At 43.5% G+C, this 27,360-nt stretch overlaps 1 protein-coding gene and 1 long non-coding RNA gene across 4 annotated transcripts in view; one reads left to right on the plus strand and one right to left on the minus strand.

The window, feature by feature from the left end:
- Nucleotides 1–27,360, minus strand: part of LOC308322782 — a 486,306-nt gene that overhangs the window by 172,565 nt on the left and 286,381 nt on the right. The window lies entirely within an intron of this gene.
- Nucleotides 456–27,046, plus strand: rps6kal (ribosomal protein S6 kinase a, like). Of its 3 annotated transcripts, none has more exons than XM_080774214.1 (22): nucleotides 456–693; nucleotides 8,113–8,175; nucleotides 8,379–8,501; nucleotides 8,744–8,825; nucleotides 10,075–10,155; nucleotides 10,810–10,889; nucleotides 11,973–12,106; nucleotides 12,490–12,527; nucleotides 12,736–12,878; nucleotides 14,550–14,620; nucleotides 14,980–15,068; nucleotides 15,864–15,928; nucleotides 16,705–16,807; nucleotides 17,654–17,781; nucleotides 18,047–18,169; nucleotides 18,811–18,900; nucleotides 19,747–19,905; nucleotides 21,351–21,512; nucleotides 22,164–22,240; nucleotides 22,990–23,107; nucleotides 23,835–23,975; nucleotides 26,456–27,046. In XM_080774214.1, exons 1-22 carry the CDS (start codon nucleotides 631–633, stop codon nucleotides 26,579–26,581), a joined length of 2,259 nt encoding a protein of 752 aa, XP_080630340.1. In that variant the 5' UTR covers nucleotides 456–630; the 3' UTR covers nucleotides 26,582–27,046. The 3 variants fall into 3 exon arrangements, with proteins under 3 accessions (XP_080630340.1, XP_080630342.1, XP_080630341.1); XM_080774216.1 differs by having other exon boundaries at nucleotides 12,000–12,106; XM_080774215.1 differs by having other exon boundaries at nucleotides 456–672.

A 27,360-nucleotide genomic window follows, 5' to 3' on the forward strand; every position in this document is an offset into this window, starting at 1 on the left:
ATCATCTGCAGTGCAGAGGCATAACGAGCTGAACCAGCTGGAGCCTGTCATATGTACATCTCCTATGCCAGGCAGAGGGTTGGAATCCTCAGTATTACCGTTACCGTGATTATATCTGCCATATTGTCCTTTATACACTCACTAGAATGATTGGTTGGAATGGACCATGGGCAGGGTTCAGTGAGGTGTGTGCGTGTGCGCGTGTGAGTGTGCGTGCGTGCGTACGCAAGATAATAACAGGTATAGTAAGGGGCCCTGTGTCCTGTTCGTCTGTGTTGGATGAAAGTCGTGCCTAAAACGTCGTCACGACAAGACAAGGCAATAAAAGGTACCCCGCGGCTCGGATGGGGGGGAAATCCTTCGGTCAACTGCGTCAGAGTGACGTCAATAATCTCTCATTCACTGATGGGAGCCGCCATATTCGCATCCTGATGCTCCTCCTGTCAACACACAGCCAGAGCCCACCGCCGGCCCGGGTCCGCTGCAGCAGAGCCCCTCCAGCCCGACACGTCACATATCTAGACCGATCGTATTATAAACGTATATCATCATCGCCCCACACATTGCGAGTCCCGCGTAACGGACACAGACATGCACGAGGAGGCGTAGGTTTGTACAACGGTGTTAACGATGCCTTTCTCCCAGCCAGAGGAGTGCTGGCACAAGATGGAGGTAAGCAGCGTTAGCAGTGAGGTGAGTGGGACATCATCATTCCATACACTTTTCATGTTGTTGTTGTTATTGTTGTTGTTTACTGTGCGTCTTTTGTGGGTTTAAGGGCGTGCGTGAGCGTGATCACCGGTATGTGTGTGCGTGTGTGCGTGTGCGTGCGTGTCACGCAGGCAGTGGTGCAGCCTCCTGCACCACTGCCTGTACTGTACGTAGTATGATGCATGCTAACCGACTAGCTTATGCTATCAGCTGGGTTTTTTTTAAAGAGTGGACAAAAAGTCTTAATTTGAGTGTGTTGTTTGGGGTCGGGTGTGCAGAGGAATAGACCAAAACAGACCCGCTCCTTCCTCCTGCAGAACACAGAGGAAGTTTAATAATGACGAATGTGTGTTTGTTTATGTTTATAACACATTAGCTACAAGCTAGTCGGCTAAAGGAGGTTTCTTATTAGCACATGAACCTGGTCGTAATGCAGCCTACTGTATGAGCTGCTAGCATTGCTGGTATAGCTGACAGTTCGCTTGCTTAAAAACTTGGAGATGAAGTTTTTTTTAATGTGCCCCAGCCATGAAATGAAAACTAACTAACTAGCTCCATAAACTGTGCATAACGAGTGTAACGGAAAGCTATCGTCATGTTCATGTCAGATATGGAACGACGTTAGTGGTTTCTTTGCAGTTTGGACAAGACACTAAAACCGAGGAATGTTGCTGTGTGGTGTTGTAACCGTTAGCCCGCTACACTGGAATCCGGAGTGTTAATTCAATTACGTGTAATCATCATCTCCTAAACGGGATTCGAACCCTCACACACCAGGGGGAATGGCTGGGAAGTGGGGATACCATTTCTACTGGGATATTTGTTGCATTATTATTATACAGTAATAGTATACAGATGAATGGCTGTGGCATTCTGGCATTGTTATGAATATGAATGCACTCCATTTGTGCATGCAGATTGCAGACTGACGTAGATGTAGATGTAGATGGAGAATAATATGTGGAAGTGGAACTTTCATACAGAAATGATGAGATGGAGACCCTGGCCTGTTTTGCTCACAATGTCTATAAACATGTAAATCAACGCTGAGTGAATCACCATCCGTGTGTGTGTGTGTGTGTGTGTGTGCGCGCGCGCGTGCGTGCGGGGGTATCCATTTTTTATGTTGTTTAATTGTATATCACTGATGTGGCTTTAACAACACCAACCTGTCAAAGTATGTTAACACGCTGAGATTGATCGATTGAATACTTTATTAACAGTTATTTTATTGACCACTATGGCTGCAGCTATTGATTGTTTTCTTCGCGATTATTCTTCTATTGATTACTTTTTCTGATTAACCGAATAATTGAGAAGTACGTTTTTAAACAGCTTTTAAGTTACAAATTGATGAACCACTTAAGCCCACATGCCAAAAATAGATCATGTCTTATAATCAATTAAACCGATTAGTTTGATTCATTCATTGTTGCACCCCTATTGACCGGACACATTTAATTGGTACATGACATTTAGCTCAGGTCTTGTATCATGGGTCTGACACGCACACTGTTACATACCTGTTACAGTAACATCACACATAAACGACTCTAGGACAACATGATGACGCAAGAGCCTATAGGCCCTAGGCTCTTGCGTCATCATGTTGTCCTAGAGTCGTAGGGGTCAGAACAGTTGACATTTGTAGTAGAGCGTGGTTTGATTTTAGTTCATTCTGCTCGACGCAGTGTAGGAAATCGAAGGCATTTTGCGAGCTAGTTGCAGTGTATGATGCATTACGTACTTGTTACAATGCTATCCACACGTAGCAATGTAAGCAAGTAACGGTATATCAGGAATGGATATCAGCATAATTATGTATGTTTGATAGTCACTGCCCTAACATCACAACAACTTAAGGATTATATTATTCAGCTCTTTATTGTATATCTTTAATGGAGACTGTGCCCTCTCAAGCTGAGAGCAGAATTTACTTACGTTAGGATTCATCACAGAAATGTTTAGTTTGCAAAGAGAAGTCTTTTGTTTGGTTGAGAAAACCACACACATCCTAAACCCGTCCATCACTGGGATTCCTGTGCAGTCTCTAGCCTGCCTCATTGGTCTGTGTTGAAACCTCAAAAGAAAAGCTTCCAAAGCCAGAAATTGTATAACGTTTCCAAAACGCAGTAATGACTGCTGTTATATTGTCTCTGGTTCTCAGTATTGTAAAGCACTTTCTATGTGTGAACTCCAGGCGCCATACAAACATTTAGGCAATGGAAATGTGTAGTTTCTGAAAGGCAGAAAGGTGACTGTTAAAACTGTATATTAAGACACCTCATACGGTCAACAATTTTATCAACTGTCTTTTTCCCCCACGCATATCTCATGTAAACTCCCTTTACAGGCAATGCTGGATTCAAAATAAATAATGTTGAAAAAAACAGCTCTTTATGTTATAATTTGACATTCTCAAATTTCTCATAAACAATAAGTTTCATGAATGTTGGAAAAAGGTGTTTGAACAGCTAAATCTGCCTCACCCCCAATATCCAATTGAACTGTTTTGTGATTTCAGCAGTGGAATAAGTCCAACAACCTGGTAAACTCATTATAAACAAATACAAGCTTATCATCAATGTAGTATGGCAGAGTTTCGGTGAAATGTGTGACAATCGTGTAGACTAGACATAACATAACCTCAGTGTCTGACCGTAAATCACTGCAGTCTGTTTATTAGCAGAGTTCAACCTAGCGGTATTTAGGCCACATATTTAAATACCTCCATGTAAGTTATGTGAAGTCCACAAGGTGGTAACATATTTCAGCGGGGCATCAATTTCACCGTAACCCCTGCCTTGCTGGAGCGACCGAGTAATGGTATGAGAGAGGAAGTGGCCGAGATTTTGGGCATTGGAATTTGGCTTTAGAAATGACTGCTAATGACACCACACCCTTTTGTCAATACAGCCATCAAGGCAATTGAAAGTGCTTCACGCAAAGCATTAAGACACAGAGCATTATTACGATTACAAATCTGAACTTGTAAAACAAACAAAGGTGAGGAAATGACATTAAAATGCAGAATAAAGTATATATACGTACTGTGTAGTAAACTCAGTAAAAGGCAGAAAGCAAACGGATACTGTGTAGATCGATTTTAAAGAAGAGATGTAGCAGACCTGCAGTATTTTGGGAGTTTGTTGAACATTGATTTGATGTATCGTCATTATCATCATCCTAAGCTTTGTTTAAGACTCGTAAAGCTGACGTTGGAGTACGATAAAACACAGTACTAATCGTAGTGGAGTCTCCAACCGTAATCATTTTGCATAAAAAAAAACTGTACGCTGCTTCTCCGCTTTAAGTTCAGAAGTCTGGGCGGTTCATGATGTAGCACAAGATTAGGCCCCTAAACCATTCAGTGCTTTTAAAAACCGACCGTAGTATTTTATAAGTCAATTATTTAGAGCAGAAAAATACTATAACCCAGCACACAGTCTTCACTTAAATCATCGTTATTTAAGCAGCAACGTTTCGGTCGGTCTGACCTTTTCATCAGGCATCAGGATACCGAGGGGAGATCAATTATTTGACAGGCAGGGAGACAATGTGAAAAGTTGAGACATCAGGACGAGACATTTCAGATTTCAGCCGTGTTGCATGAGTGCAGGCAGCGTAAGCGTAGGCTGTGCTCCTCTCTCACAAGCTGTGATGAACCGTGCTGAAGGTGGGCGTAAATCACGCAAGCCAATGATGACACCAGCCCAGCCTGGTCTCCCGATTGTGCTCGTACACAGAATGTTAATTCAACTCGGAAAAGCGTCCAACAAATGGAACCAAATGGACCCGTAACTCAGAATAGAGAGAGTACAACATTGAACTGTGTTGGACCCTTACAGGTCCATTTTGCTCCATTTGTACACCGTTTTGAGTTAAATCGACATGACTTTTCTGTGTAGATATAGATAGACAGTCTCCTCCTCATTGGATTGCAAGCATGGATTTCAGCGTGTGTTATTTCGTTGTCGTCGTCGCTACTGCTGCTACAATGTTGAGGATCTGAAACCAAATGCTTTTACTTGTGCATACTCATAGTCATATGTGAGAGTAACAATAATAATTTAAAAAAAATTACGTCATGTAGTAGAGCAGATTGTGTTCATCTGGGTCTGTGTGTGTTTTGTGTATACATGTTTGACTTTTAGGAGGGTGGCTCCACCCCGTCAGTGGGCTTACGTAGCCGCTATGAGTCATCATCATCATCCCCCTCTTGATGGCTTGATGGAATCACACACACACACACACACACACACACACACACACACACACACACACACACACTGGATTGAGTACATCATGCAGGCTGAGCCTTGATGCGGCTCTGCTGGACAACAGCGGAGCAGCGAGCCCCTCACCTGCTTCCCGCAGTCATTAAAGCTCCAGGGCGGCACAGCACAGTAACACATGCTCTCATTGGTGTACTCTTAACGAGCACGGCAAGTTTATATAGCACGCTTCGACAATAAGGCTTGATGACGTACAAGTACTTGACACGAAACATTGAGCATTAACCCATTTAGACCCGAGTTAAAAACATTCACTTTGAAAGAATATATATATTCAAAGATTTGGGTCAACTGTTTTACGACTTTTCAAAAATAGCACGCTATGAGCTTGTAGATCTGCTATTTTTCAATAGCTAAATTATATCGTAATGTTTAAAACACCAAAAGAGGTTCAACGCCCAAAATGGGTTATAGGACACAGAGCGTTAGGACAGTACAACAACACATTCTAAGGAAACGGTTAAATGTATAACACAAAGACATGGAACGGTGTGCGTTGATTTGTATCGGACCTGAATGTTGCAAATTTAAAACTGAATGGTGATTCTTCACGTTGAGTTCCGACTCTGGGTTCTGAACGCAGACCTGTTACACTTCCAAACCAGATCACAAATGTATTTTGGCCGTAAACCGTTCCAACTGTAGTATTTTGAAATAGATTATTTTACAGACTTTATATCCACACTTTTCCTGGGCTGTGTGCTCCAGTTCCTGTTGATTTAATTGGATATCATTGGTCATCTGACCAGTTTCATTGGCTTTCATTGGATCAAATCGACAGGAACTGGAGCACACACAGCCCAGGAAAAGTGTGGATAGGGAGCCAATGCAAAGGTCTGAGAACAGGCAGCCAACAAGTGCATTCTGTCTTCAAATAATTTGGAAGGTATTACATTTTTGGATTTAATACCATACTTCAACTAAGTCAATTTCTTCGTGTGTGCAAAAAACTAACAAAACAAAACAACAGCCTGCCTGGATCGTAAAATAGATTTTGATACCAGAGAGACAGTGGCCAAGCCATCCTCTGTCTGTGGTTTAAGGCACACTGCTAATAATGACAGGCTTTACAGAATGATGCAGGGAGAATGCTGGACAGACTGACAGGATTAGAGCAGAGGGAGAATTCATATGGTCCTAAATCAAGTGGTAGTTCAACTTCAGTCCGAGAAATGGTAACAAGTGACTCTTTGATTTCATCTGTGATTGTTGTTTTGGGTGCCTCTTCTCACCAAGCCCGGTTCCAGTTCAGTACTGAAGTCCGGCGAAAGGGCCTTTCTGTGTGGAGTTTGCATGTTCTTGTGGCCATGGAACCTCCCCTCTATCAGGTGAAAAGAAGCGGCTTGGACTCCTCATGCATAGAAGGAAGCATGAGGTCAGTCCGCTGCCCCCCCCCCCCCCCCCCCCGGGTTGGCAGAGGAAGTGTAGCGCCCAGGATTACATTAGATAATTGACACTGGGTGAAAAAATGGATTGCAAAATCGTGGGATAAAAATAATGTAGTAAAAAAAAAGTACTGAATATCCAATAAAGCTGGTGGTTCAGTTCCATACTTTTGGTGTTTTAAACATTATGTTATAATTTAGCTATTGAAAAATAGCAGATCTACTAGCTCATAGTGCGCCACCGAGTGGCGCGCTACGAGCTTGTAGGTCTGAATTCTTTTTTTTTTAATCGTGAACATATTTATTTCAGAAAACTGGAGGATTTAAATAGAAGAATTGTTTTAAATTTCGAGGTCAGGCCTACCAGGATCCCAACCACCAGGGAGTCCTGGTAAGATAAACAGGATACCTTTCTTCACAAAGGCTGCCTGCAACTAACAATTGGCGTGTGTTCTGGGGCGAGGACTTGATATTTGTCACTACATGTTACTCCTACGGGCTGGGAGTAGGAGTTACTCCACCTGTCAGCACGGAGTGTAGGATGGAGGCTACTGTATGTCCTCCCTGGTGAGTCAGTAGGATAAAACAGCAGTGACTGCAGTCACCGCACACACACGCTATTTGTGGGAAGGAATTCATTTTGTTAAGGCTGGCTAATGGGCCTTAACAAAGAGGGGAGACCAGACGGAGTTAAAGCAGCAAAAAGTGTTTCATTCAATAATTAATTAATAAAGGTAATCAAATAATTCATTGTCATGTTCCACATGAAGCTGGCAGGGAACACTGCCCAATTAACAAAAGGTAACGAAAACTACAGTTGCCCTGGTGTGGCTGCTCTGCAGCCTGCCTGAGGAGGAACCAGAACATGAACACAGCAGGTGCTTTAATAGTGTTTGGGGAGGACACTGGCCAGGTGTCTCCCCTTCTGCAGATTGCCAGCTCCGCCCTCCCAATCCAGCACTGCAAAGAGATTGGGTTAAGCACGCCTGACACAGAACAGCATGCACATTCCTTAAAGGTACAGGGGCCGTCACAATTGGCATACAGTGTGGACAGCAAGGGAGGGGCGTAACATGAAGCTTAAGCTTGCAGTCTCTCAGACTGCTCTGTGATCTTCGAAATTCTTATAGTTGAATATTTGTTTACATTTTTAATATTCCAAATATACTGTATATTTGAATATGGATTATTCTTTTTTATATATTTTTTTATCCCACGATTTTGTAACCCATTTTTCACCCCTGTGTCAATCATCTAATGTGATCCTGGGCTCTACACACCCTCCACCAACCTAGTCCCCATATATGGGGAAAATTAAAAAACTTCAGTGAATGCATTCGCCATGTATCCGAAGGAAGCCTGATCCAATCAAGGGGAGAGCAACGGACTCATGCTTCCTTCATGCCTGAGTGTCCAAGTCGCTCCTTTACACCTGACCGGGGGGAGTTTCCCTGGTTGGACGTAGCGCGTGGAAGGAACACGTTATTCCAACCTGCAGTTCCTTTCCCCTCCATCAGGCGCGTGTCCCCCCCACTGTAGTGCGTGCGTTCATGTGCACATCCTGTTACCGGGGCAGACCGGGGGGTTTTCCAAAAGGATTATATTCTAATTCGATTGCAAAAGTTTTTATTGTTTGCACATTTTGTGTGGATGGATTCTTGGACGGAGGATTTCACTCCTTTGCCTAGCTTTACTGATAAGTGGTGTTGCTTTGGTTCCAGGTCAATGGACATCAGATCATGGAGGATGACCCCATGGAGGAGGGAGATTCTTACACACACTGTGTGAGTAGTGTGTGTGTGTGTGTGTGTGTGTGTGTGTGTGTGTGTGTGTGTGTGCGCGCACGTGTGTGTGTGTGCGCGAGTGTGTGCGCGTGCGCTACACTTGTGAGGACCCCACAAGTATAGTAGATATTGTGGTAAACTTTCAATATCATCCTAAATCTTTTGATGTCCTCACAAGTATAGTATTACAAACCTGTGTGTAGGACGAGGAGGGGGCGACGTACAAAGAGATTCCTATCACCCACCACGTGAAAGAGGGCTGTGAGAAGGCTGACCCTCACCAGTTTGAGCTGCTCAAAGTGCTGGGACAGGGCTCCTTTGGCAAGGTAAGGAGACTAAGGACCCCCAGTATTCAATAGTTGGATCATTCACTCCACCGCAAGGTCATGCTTACATATTCAGTTGGTGATATGGTATCGATTGCCAAAAAGAACAGATCTTACAAGAAAACCGCGACCCGTTGTTAACTTGTGGATCTGTTCTTTTGGCAAGCCACACAGAGCCACACCATGGTATACTGAAATGAGTCTTAATGCTAATTGTCTGCTGTTCTCTGGTCTGTCCTCAGGTGTTTCTCGTCAGGAAGCTTATTGGTCCCGATGCTGGACAGTTATATGCAATGAAAGTTCTCAAAAAGGCATCTTTGAAAGGTAACAATTAATCTTGTCTTCTTAAGTGCCGATGCCGAGTCGCCAAGGTAGATCCCATCTATATAGGATTATTGGAACGACTATACATTAGATTCTGATGTAGAAATTGGCACAAACTAATGATTAAAGCTGCAATATGGCATTTTCTTTTGTTAAAATAAATGTCAAATGGCTCAAATGGGCACTCTTTCCTGATTGGATAAAATTGGTGACACACCTGAAAATGCTTTTTCTGTTTATTGAAGCGATGGAGAAACGGGGAGACATGTCTTAATGAACAAACAGTATATAACATTGATTACTCTGAGAATATAGCGCTTGAACCTTTTATAACGTTTCAATATAGTTCTTACAACTGGAACGAATAAAGTACCTGTACTGTAGGTACTGGTACTGTACATTAATATGTTTTTAATAGTACAGAATATAGGTTACAAAATAATATATTAAATGTTTAATACCTGTGATACTAACATTTAGTTTAAAGGTGATATATACAGATCCACGTCTCTACTTTGTCTCCACACAAGCCAGAAGGACAGACACTGGAGCAGCTTGGACAATTTAAGCTTTTTTTATTAACCCATTAACCTATTCTGACCTGAGATCAGATTCATACGAGGTTTCCACTGGACACACACTGGTCTGATTAACCCATTCTGACCTGAGATCAGATTCTAAAAATGATTTTTCTAAAATAGCATGCGCGCTATGAGCTTGTAGATCTGCTATTTTTCAATAGCTAAAGCATAACATGATGCTAATACCAAAATGAGTTCCCGTTCAGAATGGGTTAAGACCTGACGAATGCCAAGGATATATAAATATACCGGTGTATATATATTTGGCTGTCGACTCCCATCTGAAAATGTTTTGTGCCAGGAACCCCCAGAAGAAAATATTGTATTTGTGTTAAAATAAATTGAAAATGATTCAACATTTTCCATATCTTTCAAAATATCCTTTAACATAGCAGATGTATACAAACTGACTGACGTTTCGAGCGGATCTTCCTCAGAGTCGTTTAGATGTGAACTACGTTGAAACGGTCACCCGTGTTAATGGCTTTATATTACTAAAAAAAGGCTTAAATGTCTGAGTGCTCCACTGCCTATCCTTCGGTACCATTCCTGTGGTGCACCTCATCTTCGGCGCGGTCATGGTACTCCTTTGTTAACAACACACGATGTCCTCTGATCAGAGGCAGAATCATTTTGTTCTGCTTCTGTCTCCTCCTCCTCCTCTGCAGTCAGGGACAGAGTGCGCACTAAGATGGAGAGAGACATTTTAGTGGAGGTCAATCATCCTTTCATAGTCAAGTTGCACTACGGTAAGAACACCCTGTCGCTGTGCCGGTCACACGAATCCTCGGCCATGTCACAGAAGGTGTGCTTGTGTGTGTGACTGCGGGTGTGCGCGCGTGTGTGTGCAGGCAGTGGTTGCAGATATGCTGATTTTTACATAAGTGAAAGTAGCTGTAGAGCGTCGCAGTCCCACCCCCTTTCATGACGACGCCAGGCCCAGGAAATGATTCCCAATGCATTTTTCCCATAGACATTTCAAAAGGTATTTATTTAAAGACGGTTACGCCGCGGACAAAGCCAACTCGAGTCGTGACCACTCATGACAACAAACACAATATTGTGGACCAAACAAATAATTACAAAGAAGAAAAACAACAAAAAAAGTGTTGTAACCTGCCGTTTTTTTCTTCTTTCTAATTATTTGTTCGGCCCAAAAAATTGTGTTTTGTTGTCATGATTTGTCACGACAAGAGTTGGCTTTGTCCGCGGCGTAAACGTCTTTAAATAAATACTTTCTGAAATGTCTATGAGGAAAATAAACAGAGAATCATTTCCTGGGCCCTAGTAGGGGGAGGGACTGCGACGCTCTATACCCCATTGTCGGAAAATAAGTCATTACAAATCAGTGTGTCGGTGTACTATGCGTGCAAGATGGTGACGGTCTGATCTCATCTGTCCAGCCTTTCAGACTGAAGGAAAGCTCTATTTAATACTGGACTTTCTCAGGGGAGGGGACGTCTTCACGCGTTTATCCAAAGAGGTATGTTCACTCACTGCTGTGTTTTAGAACCACCATGTTTTAAATACTGCACTACAAAACACTTCTGAACCAGTTTTTGAAAAAGTGGTTAATTGCCTCTTTGGAACCTCTAACCAAAATGGTTATGAGGTTTTATTTGTTAAAGTTCTAATTCTAGAGGACACCTATACGGTAATCCTGTCACGAACGTCGAGCATCTGTAGAGATAACGCGTTGAAATGAGACAGGAGTTGCGTTTGATACGCATCACAGGCTTTCTCGTCCGACAGGAAACGCCTGTCAGAAGTCGTTTTTATCTCCCCGCCGTGTTCACTTTGGCTTTTCACAGTAATTCTCCTGTCTTTCGCCCGTAAGTCGGCAGCCTAGTTGTCTTGGAAGACGCCTCTCGTGCTTTAGATAATCTACTGCCCGTCACTTTAGAGAGGCCCCAGATCAGTTTTAATCCAAAGCTTTCAGGAAACTCACACCAGATGCGATTGTTATCGTATAGATAAGTCGGCCGCCGAAGGCCCTGCGAAGATAGATCCGGAGAGATATGTGCTGCCTGCCGGGCAGATATCAAATCCCAAACGCGGAACGCTATGGCTCGTTGAGCCTTTTTGACGTGTTGATATTGTCAGTGATGTAAATAGGTTTTCAATGTAATGAGTCCCAGGATGCAGGGATGGTCTTTTAGACGAGTCCCAGGGACATTTTATGAGTCCCACTTCAACAACGTTAGGAGTCATATTTTGCCTTTTTTTTTTTTTACAAATTGCAGCATTTAACTCCCATTTCATTTTATATGGTTATAATGTGGTTATATTCATGTGGAAAACAGAAGAAGAAATGATTATTATAACTAAAGCTACTAAGCCAGCAAAATAAAAACTAGAATAAAAAAACAGTACAGTAGTACATCCCGTGGATGCAGAGGTCATTGTTGTATTGCATCCCTTAACTATAAACTGAGTTTTTGGGATGCAAAATGCACCCTATTTTAATCTCTGTATTGTAATAAATATAATAATCTCTTTCTGTTGTTGTTGTCATTGAAGAGCTGTTTTCCTGCTGTTGCTTTTTCTCCCCCTCTTCCGAGTCCAGAGAGTAAATTTGTCCAGTTCTTACCAGGTCATGTTTACAGAGGAGGATGTGAAATTCTACCTTGCAGAGCTTGCCCTGGCACTCGACCATCTGCACACCCTGGGCATAGTTTACAGAGATCTCAAACCAGAGAAGTATGAACCCTCAATTCTTAAAAATGTCTTCTTTTGAATCCTATAGCTATGATAAAAAGCTATGTCAGTCGCTCTTCGATTTTTCAAACATAGCAGACCTACCTGCTATGAGCTTGTAGATCTGTTATTTGTCAATAGCTAAAGCATAGCATAATGCTAACACCAAAAGGGGTTCCGCCCCAAAATGGGTCTTAGCTATCAGTCATTTAGCTGGGGACCCCTTGGGACCCCCCCCCCCTCCCAAGGACCCCTAGGGGTCCCCAGACCTGATACTGTTTGATAGTAACACTATAATTGTTGCTCGCTATGGTTCACCTTTTAATTCTGATTTATTTATATGGTTCAATATCAGACACAAACAACTGTATATTCTTGTGTTTCAGTATCTTGCTTGATGAAGCTGGACATATCAAGTTAACAGGTGTGTGTGTGATGTTTAGCACAAGGCTACGTAGACGCTAATACTCACTCTGTGTTTCTTTTCACACTCTGGGTGTGACAAGTAAACCAACCAATTCTTTTCACGATTATTCAAAAATAGCAAGCTCATAGTATTGATGATAAAGATTGATTGTGCTCTTGGAGATTACTGTCGGGGTTGAATGAATGTGTGTCGGTTTCCCCCGCAGACTTTGGTTTGAGTAAAGAGTCAGTGGATGTTGATAAGAAGGCGTATTCCTTCTGCGGTACGGTGGAGTATATGGCCCCTGAGGTGGTCAACAGGAGAGGACACACACAGAGTGCTGACTGGTGGTCCCTGGGAGTACTAATGGTACGTATATATATACACACACACACAGCTGACTGCTGGTCCCTGGGGTAGTAAGTTTAGTGGCAAAACATTTTTAGAATAGAATTTGGGTATTTGAGTATTGCTAACGAAATAAACATATTAGGAGTCGCAGAACAAACGGCACGACATACTGTACAACAAAGAAGAATGTTGCTTAATATAATAAAACCCACTGACCCAGGCGGAGCAACAATGGTCCCTTGGAGTAGACGCTAATGACAAGTGGAGGCTGGTATATCGATGACATGCACTATGTTTTGTGCAGGTCTGTACACTGACTGAGCTACATTCTGGCAGGCACACCAGAATGTGGGATATTTAGTCGGAAAACCTGCTCCATGCAAAACTTGATTTTCGAAAAAAATGCTCCCAGTCCATGTGAGACGTCCAGCAGTGTGATTGTGTTACATTGTCTCCCACAGAGATGTGTATATGTCCTATAGCATGGATTAAAGTTCTCGTCAGTTATTAGCATGTGTTCTATATGGAATCATGTTGTGCAGTGAAAATAGCCTCTGGGGAAGGGGGGACATCTTTCATGCCGTTTCACAAATCGCAGATTATAACTTTGTCCTACACAGCATATGTGTTACAATTCAGTCATTTAACAGACGCTCTTATCCAGAGCAACTTAAAAATAAACTTGGCAAATATTCACATGAATAGAATGCAGGCAGAACGGTGTGGTGCATCAAGGAACTAGGATATTAGTAAATAATGAACCTAGAATTCTTCTGAACAACATCTAAATGCAGGATACCAGGTAAACGGTGAATCCTAGCATCTGTCTAAATAACACGGCAACTCAAATAACATTCTTAACATTTCTGATCGAGAGACACAAATCGAAGAATAGCCATGACTAACATAGTATATGGCAACATAGTAGCCATACTTAATCACGGTCAGTCACGCTAGGCTAGCATCAATCGAATGTGGAAATAAGGGGCACAGGGTGAGTGAAGTGCTAGGGGGTGAGGTGTGTTGTCCTACACAGAGATAATAATATGATATCTGTAGGCATGTAACGATATATCGTATATCGATATTATATCCCGACGATATGTATCGATTTATTAAATCGATTTTAAATTTGTTAGGAGGGGCTAGTGTGTGATATGAAATGTGAGCTGTAATCATATTCCATCATATTCACGTGCTTTTGGAGAGAAATGAGACCGACTCCATGCAGTCACTTTCAGTAGTAGAGGCCTGCAGAGGGGAGCTGCATGTGTCTGACTATGCCCAGGTGATGGTCGTTATTGATGCTCATTAATACATCAAGGAAGGCAATTATGTTTCTGCACTGTCAACTAGGTCTACATCTATCCTAAGATGCCACATGTTAACTCGAGCTAGGTTTAAACGAGACAATTTTACATGAAAAGTAATGCTACTTTTGCAATGTAGTTAAATAAAAATTGTGAAAAAAGCTTGGGGGGGAGATAAATCATTTAAAAGATATTGTGAAAAATCGTATCGTGAACCTCATATAGTGATACGTATCGTATTGTGAGTTGAGTGTATCGTTACATGCCTAGATATCTGAAATGTATATGGCGCTTTTCTAAGAACCCAATCTCTGTATGGTCCTATACGGAGATGTTTTAGTGTCCTAGTAGACGTTTTCTCTTGTTTCTATGCTTGTAGTTCGAGATGCTGACGGGGACGTTACCATTCCAAGGGAAAGACCGAAATGAAACCATGAACATGATTCTGAAGTGAGTTCCTCTGCTCCGCAACACACACTTCACTCACTTGCACACATGATAATCACACACACACACACACACACACACACACACACACACACACACACACACACACACACACTAACAGTGAGTGTACACACTTATAACGTGGCTAAAGCATATGTGGGATTGTTTGAACCGATACAGAATCAGATACTTATTTGAACAGACTTTTGCTCAGTCTGAGAAAAGCTTGCTGCTTGAAACATCACCTATTATTATTATATGGTAGTAAATAATGTGATAAAAATGTTCCAGTGTGTTCAGACTAAATTCTTTGGGTCTATTTGGGTCTCTCTATTATTTTGTCTATCTCTCTTCCTGTCCAGAGCCAAGTTGGGAATGCCACAGTTCCTGAGTTTAGAGGCCCAGAGTTTACTGAGAATGCTGTTCAAACGAAACCCTGCAAACAGGCTAGGTACGGTATAATGTCTTATGGTATCGTTGATCTACCTGTCTGCCCATCTATTCGTTCACTCAATGATTCATTTTTGTCATTTTGTGTTGCACGCATGCATATGATGTGCTTGGTAGATGAGTGACTCTTTGTACACTACACATCATTTAGCTTAAATAAAGCCGGAATGCCAAGTTAATTTTGAATATTTAAAAATTTGAAGAAAATAATGAGCAGACCTTGTATAGAACCCTGGAGAACCACGGCCATCGATGCATATAGGGGTTCGATTGGTTCATTAGTTCTCTGCTAGGTACGTATATATTCGTAACCCTAAGCTATGGGACATTATTGCTGTCCTTGCTGATCGCCATCCATCCAAAGTTCGGATGTCATTTGTGACTTTGTCTCGCATCGCTCCCGACATGTAAACGTTTCTGGCGAAAGGTAAACAGCGTGCACTAATGCTAAATGATAGCCGACCCTTACAATGACAGTCTGCAGGCTGCTACAGCGGGGATGAAATGAAACACAGCCTGTTAAAGTGCACTTCTGCTGCCACCTAGCGGCACAGAAAGAGTTAAGACTCACTCTACTACTTGGCAATGTATTTTTCTGGCTTTTTTGCCAATTGATTCTGTAACGTGTGTGTGTGTGTGTGTGTGTGTGTGTGTGTGTGTGTGTGTGTGTGTGTGTGTGTGTGTGTGTGTGTGTGTGTGTGTGTGTGTGTGTGTGTGTGTGTGTGTGTGTGTGTGTGTGTGTGTGTGTGTGTGTGTGTGTGTGTGTGTGTGTGTGTGCGTGTGCCTGTGCCTACAGGGGCTGGAGCTGACGGTGTGGAGGAGATCAAACGACACGCTTTCTTTTCTACTATTGACTGGAATGTAAGTCATCTCTCCCTTTCCATCTCTTGTATTTCTCTCTGTCCTTCACCATGTCTTCCTACGGTGTGATCTCGTCTCTCTCGCTCTACTTCTCTCCAACTCTCTCCCTTTTCTCACCCCCCCCCCCCCCTTTCTCTCTCTATCAGTGTTTCATTATGATGAAATTCAGCCAGCTAAATCTAATTCCCACAGCTTCTGTCGAGGATTCTCACCTCTAACAGACATTTGGCTCACTGACTACTGGCCGTCTACTTGCGCGTGTGCGTGTGTGTGTGTGTGTGTGTGTGTGCGTGTGTGTGTGTGTGTGTGTGTGTGTCTGGGCTGTAGGCCAGCTCTCACTGTGTCTGTACTAATAGCCCTGCGTGAGTGTTTAAGAGGCAGCAGGATGCTATTGGATGCTCAAAGCTGTGGAGTTAATCTGGGAGGACTGTTGGCTTCTCACACACACACACACACACACACACACACATACCAATTGCAGACAAAAACAACGCTGTTGGGGGGATTTTGGTTTTGTGTGTGTGTGTGTGTGTCCTGAGGATTTTAGAGTTAGCTGCAGGTTAAGGGCAAACTAATGTAGTGGAATCCATTTAAAATGTGTATAATAAATCGTGTGTGTGTGTGTGTGTGTGTGTGTGTGTGTGTGTGTGTGTGTGTGTGTGTGTGTGTGTGTGTGTGTGTGTGTGTGTGTGTGTGTGTGTGTGTGTGTGTGTGTGTGTGTGTGTGTGTGTGTGTGTGTGTGTGTGTGTGTGTGTGTGTGTGTGTGTGTTCAACAGAGGTTATTCAGGAGAGAACTCCAACCCCCTTTTAAACCAGCTACAGGTAAACCTGACGACACGTTCTGCTTCGACCCAGAGTTCACCGCAAAGACACCTAAAGGTACACACACACACACACACACACACACACACACAATTCCAATTCAATTTAAAGGGCTTTATTCGCATGAGAAAACATACGTTAACATTGCCAAAGCACAATACAACAATACATACATGTATTTGAAAGTCAGAATTTTCAATAAATCCATTTCTACATACCAAGATCACTTGATGCAGGAATAAACACAATGATTAGTCTTTAGGGTGGTTGTGTTCCATTCGATGTCCTTCTCCTATCCGCTCACAAATCTCGCTGCTGTGTTTGCACATTGTTGATTGTTTGTTTTTTGTCATTAGTCATGTTTTAAAAGAAATCTCCGTGGGTGATTGTAATACACACACACACACACACACACACACACACACACACGGGAGCACCAAAACAACTGACAGTCCAGTAACCATGGTAACCTGTTAATTTCAGTGCTGGAAACATGGAAGCACATTTTTGGTGCTTTCTACTCTAGCTTAGAAGAGGCTTTTCTAACTTAGCCACCAAGCCTGTCGTGACCGAAGCCTCACACCTACTACTAGTGTGTGTTATTATATTTGGTGGCCATGGACGTGTCCACAGGCTGGTGAGAGAGTGTTGCAGCAGGTATAGTGGGACACAACAAACATAGCCGATCCATCACCTCTCAACTTAAGGCTTGTGAGCTTGTAGATCAGCTATTGGTGGTGAAGAGATTTGCTGTAGAGTCCAGTTTACTAAGTGTGTGTGTGTGTGTGTGTGTGTGTGTGTGTGTGTGTGTGTGTGTGTGTGTGTGTGTGTGTGTGTGTGTGTGTGTGTGTGTGTGTGTGTGTGTGTGTGTGTGTGCGTGTGTGTGTGCACGTGCGCATGCAGACTCTCCAGGTATCCCTCCCAGTGCTAATGCCCACCAGCTTTTCAAAGGCTTCAGTTTTGTGGCTACAACGCCTTTGGATGATGGAAACAAGGGCTCCCCTCTGCTCAGCATACTGCCCATAGTACAGGTACACACACACACACACACACACACACACACACACACACACCTCTTATCCTGTCTAGTTTACCACACACGGGTGTTGCCATGGCACCTTTTATAGCCTCACTATGGAGGAATGCAAGCACAACTTTAGTCACACATGAACGATACAACAAACTTGCCGGCTCTAGTAGCCTATACCTACCCTACATCTCACAGTGGTGTGTGTGTGTACGTGTGTGTGTGTGTGTGTGTGTGTGTGTGTGTGTGTGTGTGTGTGTGCATTTCAGATGCATGGTGGTGCGTCTCAGTTCTCAGACCTGTACGAGCTGCAGGAAGACATCGGTGTTGGATCGTACTCGATCTGCAAACGCTGTGTACACCGAGTGTCTTCTGTAGAATACGCTGTTAAGGTAATACACACACACACACACACACATTCAAGCATCAACTGGGAGAAGCAAAATGTACAACCATACCTTTTAACAGCGGGCGACAGCCAGAGAAATGATCCAGAAGTGCATTATTTGTCAATTGGACCCGGCAACTACTACTGGCGATAGCAGGCGAACAGGCGATGGTCTGAAAAGTGGGCGGAGGAACGTCGCCCGGGAAGATGAAAATAATGTAACTTTTGTGCGACGTCGTCTGGCGGTATAGCGGGTGATTATAGGCTATGATTAGGCGCCAATGAAATCCATGCGTTGCTCGCCCGTTGTCCTCTCACTGTTTAGTATGAGCTGCTATACACTTCCAGACCAGTATTTGTCCGTTTTTCGGTTGTATATGAGGTGTTCTATTAATACCGTAGTTCATGTTGATAGTGGTCAGTGGCGGTATGTTGCCAGCAGAGGGCAGCAGAGACTCAATATCTCTGTATCTGATGGTGCACAGACTGATTTACATCACACATAACAGATGTGACACTAGAAACCTTATCAGTCACGATTCATTCCATTTTCTCACACTCTCTAAAATGTACCGCGAAGCACAATTGAACGTCTTTCAATTAGCATTGTTCTGAAGCCGAGGCTTGTCTTGTGTGTTTTGTCAGATCATAGACAAAGGTAAGAGAGACCCGTCGGAGGAGATTGAGATCTTGATGAGATACGGACAACATCCCAACATCATTACTCTCAAAGATGTGAGTTGTATCCATGTCTCTCAACGTACGTGTGTGTGTGTGTGTGTGTGTGTGTGTGTGTGTGTGTGTGTGTGTGTGTGTGTGTGTGCGACCGACCCGCGGGTCCCGCATATATTTATAATTTGACTCGTCCCAGCCTGCTCCGCACTACTGCATCAATTTTCACAACCTGCCCCATCCCACATTAAATACACGTTGAATACTGCTCTTATTCCGTCAAAAAGGTGCTTATAAACGGCCTTAATAAGCACGAGATTTTCAATTCAATTCAATTGTCAAATCACAACAAGTTGTCTCAAGACACTTTACATATAGAGCAGAAAACCGACAAAGATCCACCCAGAGCATGCAATATTGCGACAGTGGTAACGAAAAAGTCCCCCTTGGGAAGAAACGTCAAGCAGAACCCGACTCTAGGGTGGGCGGCCATCTGCCTTGACCGGGGAAGAGAGGGGGGGGGGGGGAAGAAAGATAAACGAGGAGATACAGGCAAATATAAGTAGTAGCAATAACAATAATGATGCATGTAATAGTGGTGTAAGATAATATAATATGGTATAGCAATGTCAGATAATACATAAGAATATTTAAGATATAGTGCAGTGGTGTAATAATGAGACATGATAGCAGTCCATGGTCGTGCTCTGTGAGGAGGCTCTGTGAGGAGGCCTGCACGGTCCACGGTCACACTCGACATCCAGGGTGTTACACGAAAACCAGTGACCCATCACCGATGCCTTGCGGTCTGGTAGTTGCGTGAATCATTCTACCGCATTCATGTACGTGCCGTGTCATTCCCCATGTTCCACTGTATTTAGTTTGGTGTTGTAACTGTTCCTATACCAGGTCTACGACGAGGGCCGGTATGTGTACCTGGTGACAGAGTTGATGAAGGGAGGAGAGCTGCTGGATAAGATCCTCAGGCAGAAGTTCTTCTCAGAGCGAGAGGCCAGCGCCGTCCTCTACACCATCGCCAAGACCGTGGACTACCTGCACTGTCAAGGGGTACGAAGCACCGTCTGTTATATTACTGTCCTCCACACCAGTGGTGTTCTCGTCGACTAAAACTAAGACGAAGAATGTTCGCCGACTACCTTTTTTCACTGACGAAAACTAAATGAAAACTAAGCTGATGATATAAATACTAAGACTAAATATATGGACTGCTGCCCCCAAAAATGGTCTGGATGGTATGGTACTCAGTGGTACTCGAGTCAATATCCCAAGGTTGGCAGGTCTGGTGTTAAGGCAGCTGTCGGCCAGTTTGAAAGAGTTGGGAGCTTGTCAGCAGGAGACTCTTGATGACAAGCTCCCGTCGCTTGCCGTCGATATCGCCTTCCCGACGCGTCGGAAACCTGTTGATTAAGAACCGAGCATGTTCGGGTCGGTTGCCGATCCTCGGGAGCCGACACTATCCACGTTGGAGAGATGATACTCCACTGTAGGGTGGACACCTACTGGTGTGTATAGTGTGAACTAGATTATTCTCATTCTCAACTGAACTCTCGATTCATGTACCAATTGATCAACTCTATAGCAAAGCTATAGCGAAGAATCGCTATGAGTGTTTTGGTGCGGATGCAGAAGCTCCGTGTTGCCAGATTCTGTGAGTGAAACAAGCCTCTGAACAAGACTGTTTGGTGTGGAGTCACCTTTATGTAGTCTTTGACTTGTCTGAACAAGACTGTTTGGTGTGGAGTCACCTTTATGTAGTCTTTGACTTGTCTGAACAAGACTCTTTGGTGTGGAGTCACCTTTATGTAGTCTTTGACTTGTCTGAACAAGACTCTTTGGTGTGGAGTCACCTTTATGTAGTCTTTGACTTGTCTGAACAAGACTCTTTGGTGTGGAGTCACCTTTATGTAGTCTTTGACTTGTCTGAACAAGACTCTTTGGTGTGGAGTCACCTTTATGTAGTCTTTGACTTGTCTGAACAAGACTCTTTGGTGTGGAGTCACCTTTATGTAGTCTTTGACTTGTCTGAACAAGACTCTTTGGTGTGGAGTCACCTTTATGTAGTCTTTGACTTGTCTGAACAAAACTCTTTGGTGTGGAGTCACCTTTATGTAGTCTTTGACTTGTCTGAACAAGACTCTTTGGTGTGGAGTCAACTTTAGATTACTATCTTAGATTGAAAGATAATTTACAACCAATTTAAGGCTACTTATTTACCCCTCTCTCTCTCTCTCTCTCTCTCTCTCTATCACACACACACACACACACACACACACACACACGCTCTCTCTCCCTCTTTTTGCCCTTAATCAATGCCCTTGTCTTCCTCCATCCCCTTCACTTGCTCTAATTCTCTCTCTCCCTCCATCCATCCCTTTTTCTCTCTCCATCTGTCTCTTCCCCCCTCTCTCTTTCTCATCCCCTCTCTCTCTCTCCCCTTCCCTCTCTCTCTCTCTCTCCCCCCCTCTCCCCCCCTCTCTCTCTCCCCCTTCTAGGTGGTCCACAGAGACCTGAAGCCTAGTAACATCCTGTACATGGACGACTCGGGGAACCCGGACTCCATCCGGATCTGCGACTTTGGTTTTGCCAAGCAGCTCCGGGGAGGCAACGGCCTCCTGCTCACGCCGTGCTACACCGCTAACTTTGTAGCCCCAGAGGTGAGACGGGAAGAGAGAGAGAGAGAGACACGCAACAGATGGAGAGGGAGACGGGTTGGAACAGATGGATGGGTAGATGATGGTGGCTAGAGGAGACATTGCAAGGTTGAGTACGTTGGAAGAATGCAGAGAACACGGTTTATCCCATTTAGGCCTGACGTCGAGATTTATAAAATGTCTTCTAAAATCCAGACAGTTTTCTGTCAGGATTTGTGCCACATTTTCACGATTCTTTTCAAAAATAGCAGACCTACAAGCTTGTAGCGCGCCACTCGGTGGCGCGCTATGGGCTTGTAGATCTGCTATTTTTCAATAGCTAAATTATAACATAATGTTTAAAACACCAAAAGGGGTTCCCGCCCAAAATGGGTTATAGGACACAAAAAAGGACATTTTTATCATGGTACTTTTATACAGTTTTGAGGGAGGCTTGTTTTTTGTCAGTTTAAAAATGTGTGTTCTGTGGATACTTTAATGTATTGGAATGAATTAGGTGTTCTGTTGTTTTAATTAATTAATTACAGATGGAGAAGGAATGTGAAATGAATAGAGATGATGATAACTGAGTCTGTGTGTGTGTGTGTGTGTGTGTGTGTGTGTGTGTGTGTGTGTGTGTGTGTGTGTGTGTGTGTGTGTGCGCATGATGTGTAGGTACTAATGCGACAAGGATACGATGCAGCCTGTGATATATGGAGTCTGGGAGTTCTGTTGTACACAATGCTTGCAGGGTAAGAGACATTACAATGTGTGATAATGGATATGACACACACACGCACACACACATCATCCTCCAGTTTCTTATTGCTAAATATCCCCAGGCAACGATAGGGCTGCGTATTGAAATTCTATATTTTTACTGACTGACCTGACCTGTTTGGCATTGTCATTAACCCATTTAGATTTGAGGCACATTTTCACGACTTTTCAAAAATAGCAGACCTACAAGCTCGTAGCGCGCCACTCGGTGGCGCGATACGACCTTGTAGATCTGCTTTTTTTTACAATAGCTAAAGTATTACATAATGCTTAGTTTAAACACCAGAAGGGGTTAAGATATAACAACCTCCCCTGATAGAGTTCGTGTTGACAATGGCAATTACTGGAGGTTGCTCTGTGCTCAATGGGTTTGGTGATGCTGTGAGCTTCTAGGGGGTTTTGGGTTGTTCTGTGGTTTTGTTTTGTTTGGTGGCTGTTTGTGTTTTATTTTTTAAAGAGACAAAGAAGAAAGACAAATGGCATGTATTATCATGGACACTAAGCTGTGTACTACAAATGTGATTGTGATTATAAACCATGAACAAGGAAGTATTTACAAGCAAATGTGGGTTATTGCCCTAATCCCCACTAATGCCATGAATATATTTAAACACTTCAATCAGATTATATACAGTAATCAGGGTATTAGTGTACATGTAAATTGGCTCATTGTGTTAAATATTGTTTTATAATGTGTTTCGTAAATATGTATTATCATCAGATGCACACCGTTCGCTAACGGTCCCAATGACACACCAGAGGAGATTCTTCTGAGGATCGGTTCTGGAAAGTTCTCACTGACCGGGGGGAACTGGGACACTGTGTCCGACACGTCAAAGGTATGTGAACACACACGCACGCACACGCACACACACACACACACACACACACGGTAAGATAAGAGGAGCACTCATTTTTGTCCTGTGTATGTGCATGGTTTTATAACAGATGAATTACTTACTTACTTTAAATCACTTTAAAACAAGGCAGGGTAATGGTTGGTATGTACCTTATTGGAATCCACTGTATGCATGACACTCGTACCATGGCATTGGTACGACAGCTCTTTAATTCTGAAGTATCGGATGGTGTGTGTTATACTAAGCCTGGCACTAACCTTATATCGAGCTACGGGCCTTTGGGATAATTGGCTGTCGGAACCAACGGGAAGGCCCCGCATTTGCACCTCAACGTCCTTGTTGGTGCAGGCAACCTTCTTGTAGAAATTATTCTTAGAGTGAAATTGTTAGTACACAAACTGCGCGTCTTGGCTGTTCTAAAATTCCACTGCCTCCTGTGGCTTTTAGCTTTGTTTTGAGACTGTTCACAAAGCAAAGACACGGTACAGGTATGTCGGTGTGAAAAATGTATGTCAACAGCAATATATTCAATGGAAAACAGTGTTCTCGTGAGAAAAAGGTAGCCTACGTTTAAAACAATGTACAGTATTTAGAGGTGTGTGTGTGTGTGTGTGTGTGTGTGTGTGTGTGTGTGTGTGTGTGTGTGTGTGTGTGTGTGTGTGTGTGTGTGTGTGTGTGCGCGTGTGCGTGTGCGTGTGTTTTCCAGGATCTGCTGTCTCATATGCTCCATGTGGATCCTCACAAGCGCTACACCGCAGCACAGGTTTTAAAACACGCGTGGATCACGTGCCGAGACACGCTACCACACTTCCAACTCACACGACACGACGCACCTCACCTAGTCAAGGTAACCAACCAACACACACACACACACCATAATACCTAGAACATGTGCTGCGTGCATATAATGATGTCTGTGTCTGTGATCCTTTGTCATTATGGGCAATTGATAAAGTTGAATGCAATGAAAACAGCCTACATAAACCAGCAGAAAACACAGTCAGTCAGAAACAAAACTCACGTTTAGTAACCTTTTATCTAGTCAAATCAAAGAGTCAAAATACAGTTATACAGACGGGTTAAACAGCGAGTCGAATGAATGAATGGATGAGCCGAAACGAGTGTCCGTGTCTCACTCACGCCCGCCCGCGCTTATTGTTTAGTGTAGTTCCGTGGGGGTGTTTCCAAACAAATGTTGCCACTCCCAGTGTTCCCTCCCCACTCCCAGAGTTCCCTCCCGAACGTAACACTCCCACCAAAGTAAGTTCTCCAAACGGACTTAATCAGTCCATCCCCGTAGCGAAGGTAATCCCAATGAATGTTCTCCAAAAGAAGAGGAAGAACAAAAACGCGGATCCTCGCGGGATGGATGTCGAAATAAATAAATAAATAAACGAGGAACGATCTCACCAGGTTGTTGCAGAATGTCTCGAGCCTCTTCCGTTCTTTTAGCTATAGCTTGATTAAGGAGATGTCAAAGAACAAACGTATATCCAGGTCCCTCGCAGACTCCCTGTTTGTTTGTTTGTCTCTCCCTGCATGTCTACCTGTCCGGCCGGTAACCTCCGCCTACTTTATGGGCGTCAGTCCAACTCCAGACCCGTGTCAATCAAATTATATCAAATCATAAACCTATAGGGCCCCATTTTTGTCTCGTCTTTCTAAAGCCACTATTTGGGGATTTAGGAGTGGGGGAGATTGGATTAAACGGCATTTGCTGCGCTGTGGGATGATGAAACTGAACGAACAAATGCGTCTTTGACTATACAATTATAAACACAATGGACACAAGGAAGGCACCTACTTCTGCTGATTATAGGAAGTCCAAGGACATCTCCATGCAGGCGCACAGCCCGCGTCGCTCTACCAAACTAATTTGGCACCTTATGGGTATAAGTTACGGGTGGTTTTAAACTCCACTGTCGCTTTCCCAAATGTGTGTGACCAAAATAGCAATTTAGGGGAAAGCGTGCCAACACGCCCATGACCACACCTCTAGGCGCAAATACCGTTGTCAGCAAAAAAGATAGCGGGTGACACTGGACGAAAATACCATTAAGGGACAGAGAAAGCTCCTATATTCGTCATTTTCGGGCAGCGGCTGAATTGTGGGCCGCGCTGCGGGTAAAGGCTGCGACGAAATTGGAGCCCATAGTCTTTTAACCGCTTTGACCTGAGATCAGATTCTAAAAATGTCTTCTAAATCCTGACAGTTTTCTGAAAAAGCTATGTTTCTATGTCAGTCGATTTTTCAAAAATAGCATACCTACAAGCTCGTAGCGCGCCACTCGGTGCCGCGCTATGAGCTTGTAGATCTGCTATCTTTCAATAGCTAAAGCATAACATAATGCTTAACCAAAAGGGGTTCCCGCCCAAAATGGGTTAAAACCCCCCAAATAATAACAAACTCACAAAACAGACAGCACAGAATATATAGGACCTTACCCTTGACAGATGGCGTTATCTTAGAATTATGAAATAATACAACATGCACTTTTAAATGTTGATATTAAAATAAATTCTTCATAACTTGTGTGGCATCGCTACAACTGAAGTGCCAATGATTAGCAATCTTGTTGAAGTAGCCATCTAGCTGTGCTTCAAACGAGCATGATGGAACGCCTAATCAAAACAAAAATCAGCTGCACTGTTCTCCCAGAGTGGAGCTGACTGGGTTGCTATGCTAGCGAGTTTCTTGGAACACTTTTGGTCTAGTGGCTACATCTGTCATTAAAAAAAAACATTACAGAACTCGCCTATCGTCTCGAATTTTGATTACGTGTCCTGTTATGCTCGTTTGAAGCACGGGTTGATGGCTGTTTTAACCAATCAGATTGCGTCGTCTGAACTACATGTTGTATAATGTGTGATAATGATGTCTTCCCAACCCTCTCATGTCGCTAAGAACAAAAGAATGATAATTGTTGCACACATTCGATCAGCTGTTTGTGGAGGACCACTTCACCACTTTTCAACCTGCCTTCATAATATAATTGGTCCTCACTAATGTTCATGATAAAATGCCACAATTGTGTTCTACTCGGTGGACAGGTTTCCGAACTGCCCACAGCCCTCCTATGAGACACAGACTATGAGTAGAAAAAGACGGTGGTATTTTATCATGAACATTAAGTGAGGACCAATTATATGAAGATAAGTTGAAAAGTGGTGAAGTGGTCCATGTTGCATTTCTATAGCACCTGCTGAGCACTTGGAAACGGATTGGAGGCTCATATTAGGAATAGCCTATATCTCTCTATATATATATATACTGTATGAGCAATATGTCTCATTAGATGGACATTCATGTTCTGTTTTGTCGTCCAGGGAGCGATGGCCGCCACGTACTCGGCCCTGAGCCAGAAGACCAGTCAGCCCGTTCTGGAGCCAGTGGCTGCCTCCAGTCTGGCCCAGCGTCGCAGCATGAAGAAGCTTACCTCTACGGACATGTAGACACACACACACACACGGACACACACACGCACACACACACACACACACACACACACACACACACCCTAATCAGGCAACGCTACTGTCTCTCCTTTTAACCTATTTATTACTCAAAAAGCAAAGACACACACACACACACACTCTCACATACACACTCTGGACAAGGCTGCGCGCTCATCAGCTGAAGAGGAGGGAAGTCCACATATCTTGTACCGCTGAGGAGACCTACCTGTATTTATTATACCACTCAACTTCCATTATGCACTCATCCTTACCTGTTCCCTCTCTGTCTGTCTGTCTGTCTGTCTACAGTCTGTCTGTCCCCCCCTCTCTCTCTCTCTCTCTCTCTCTCTCTCTCTCTCTCTCAGAGTTCTCAAATTCTGCCCGAACCCCACTTGACATTTTTTCGGGCCGGGGACATTTTGAGGACATTAACCCATTCTGGGCGAGAACCCCTGTTGGTGTTTTAACTAAGCATTTATGTTATACTTTAGCTATTGAAAAATAGCAGATCTACAAGCTCGGCGCGCTATGAGCTTGTAGGTCTGCTATTTAGCACATAATGACACCTTTTCAGGCTTTCGGGGATAAAAGTGTGGCAATTGCAGTAGGGCCCAGTTAGGGTTGGGCCTTAATTTTCAGGCCCGTTGAGAACTCTACTCTCTGTCTGTCTATCTCTGTGTGTGTGTGTGTGTGTGTGTGTGTGTGTGTGTGTGTGTGTGTGTGTGTGTGTGTGTGTGTGTGTGTGTGTGTGTGTGTGTGTGTGTGTGTGTGTGTGT

The sequence above is a fragment of the Protomyctophum bolini genome (assembly GCF_963924005.1).
Source record: "Protomyctophum bolini genome assembly, chromosome: 10".
NCBI lineage: Eukaryota > Metazoa > Chordata > Actinopteri > Myctophiformes > Myctophidae > Protomyctophum > Protomyctophum bolini.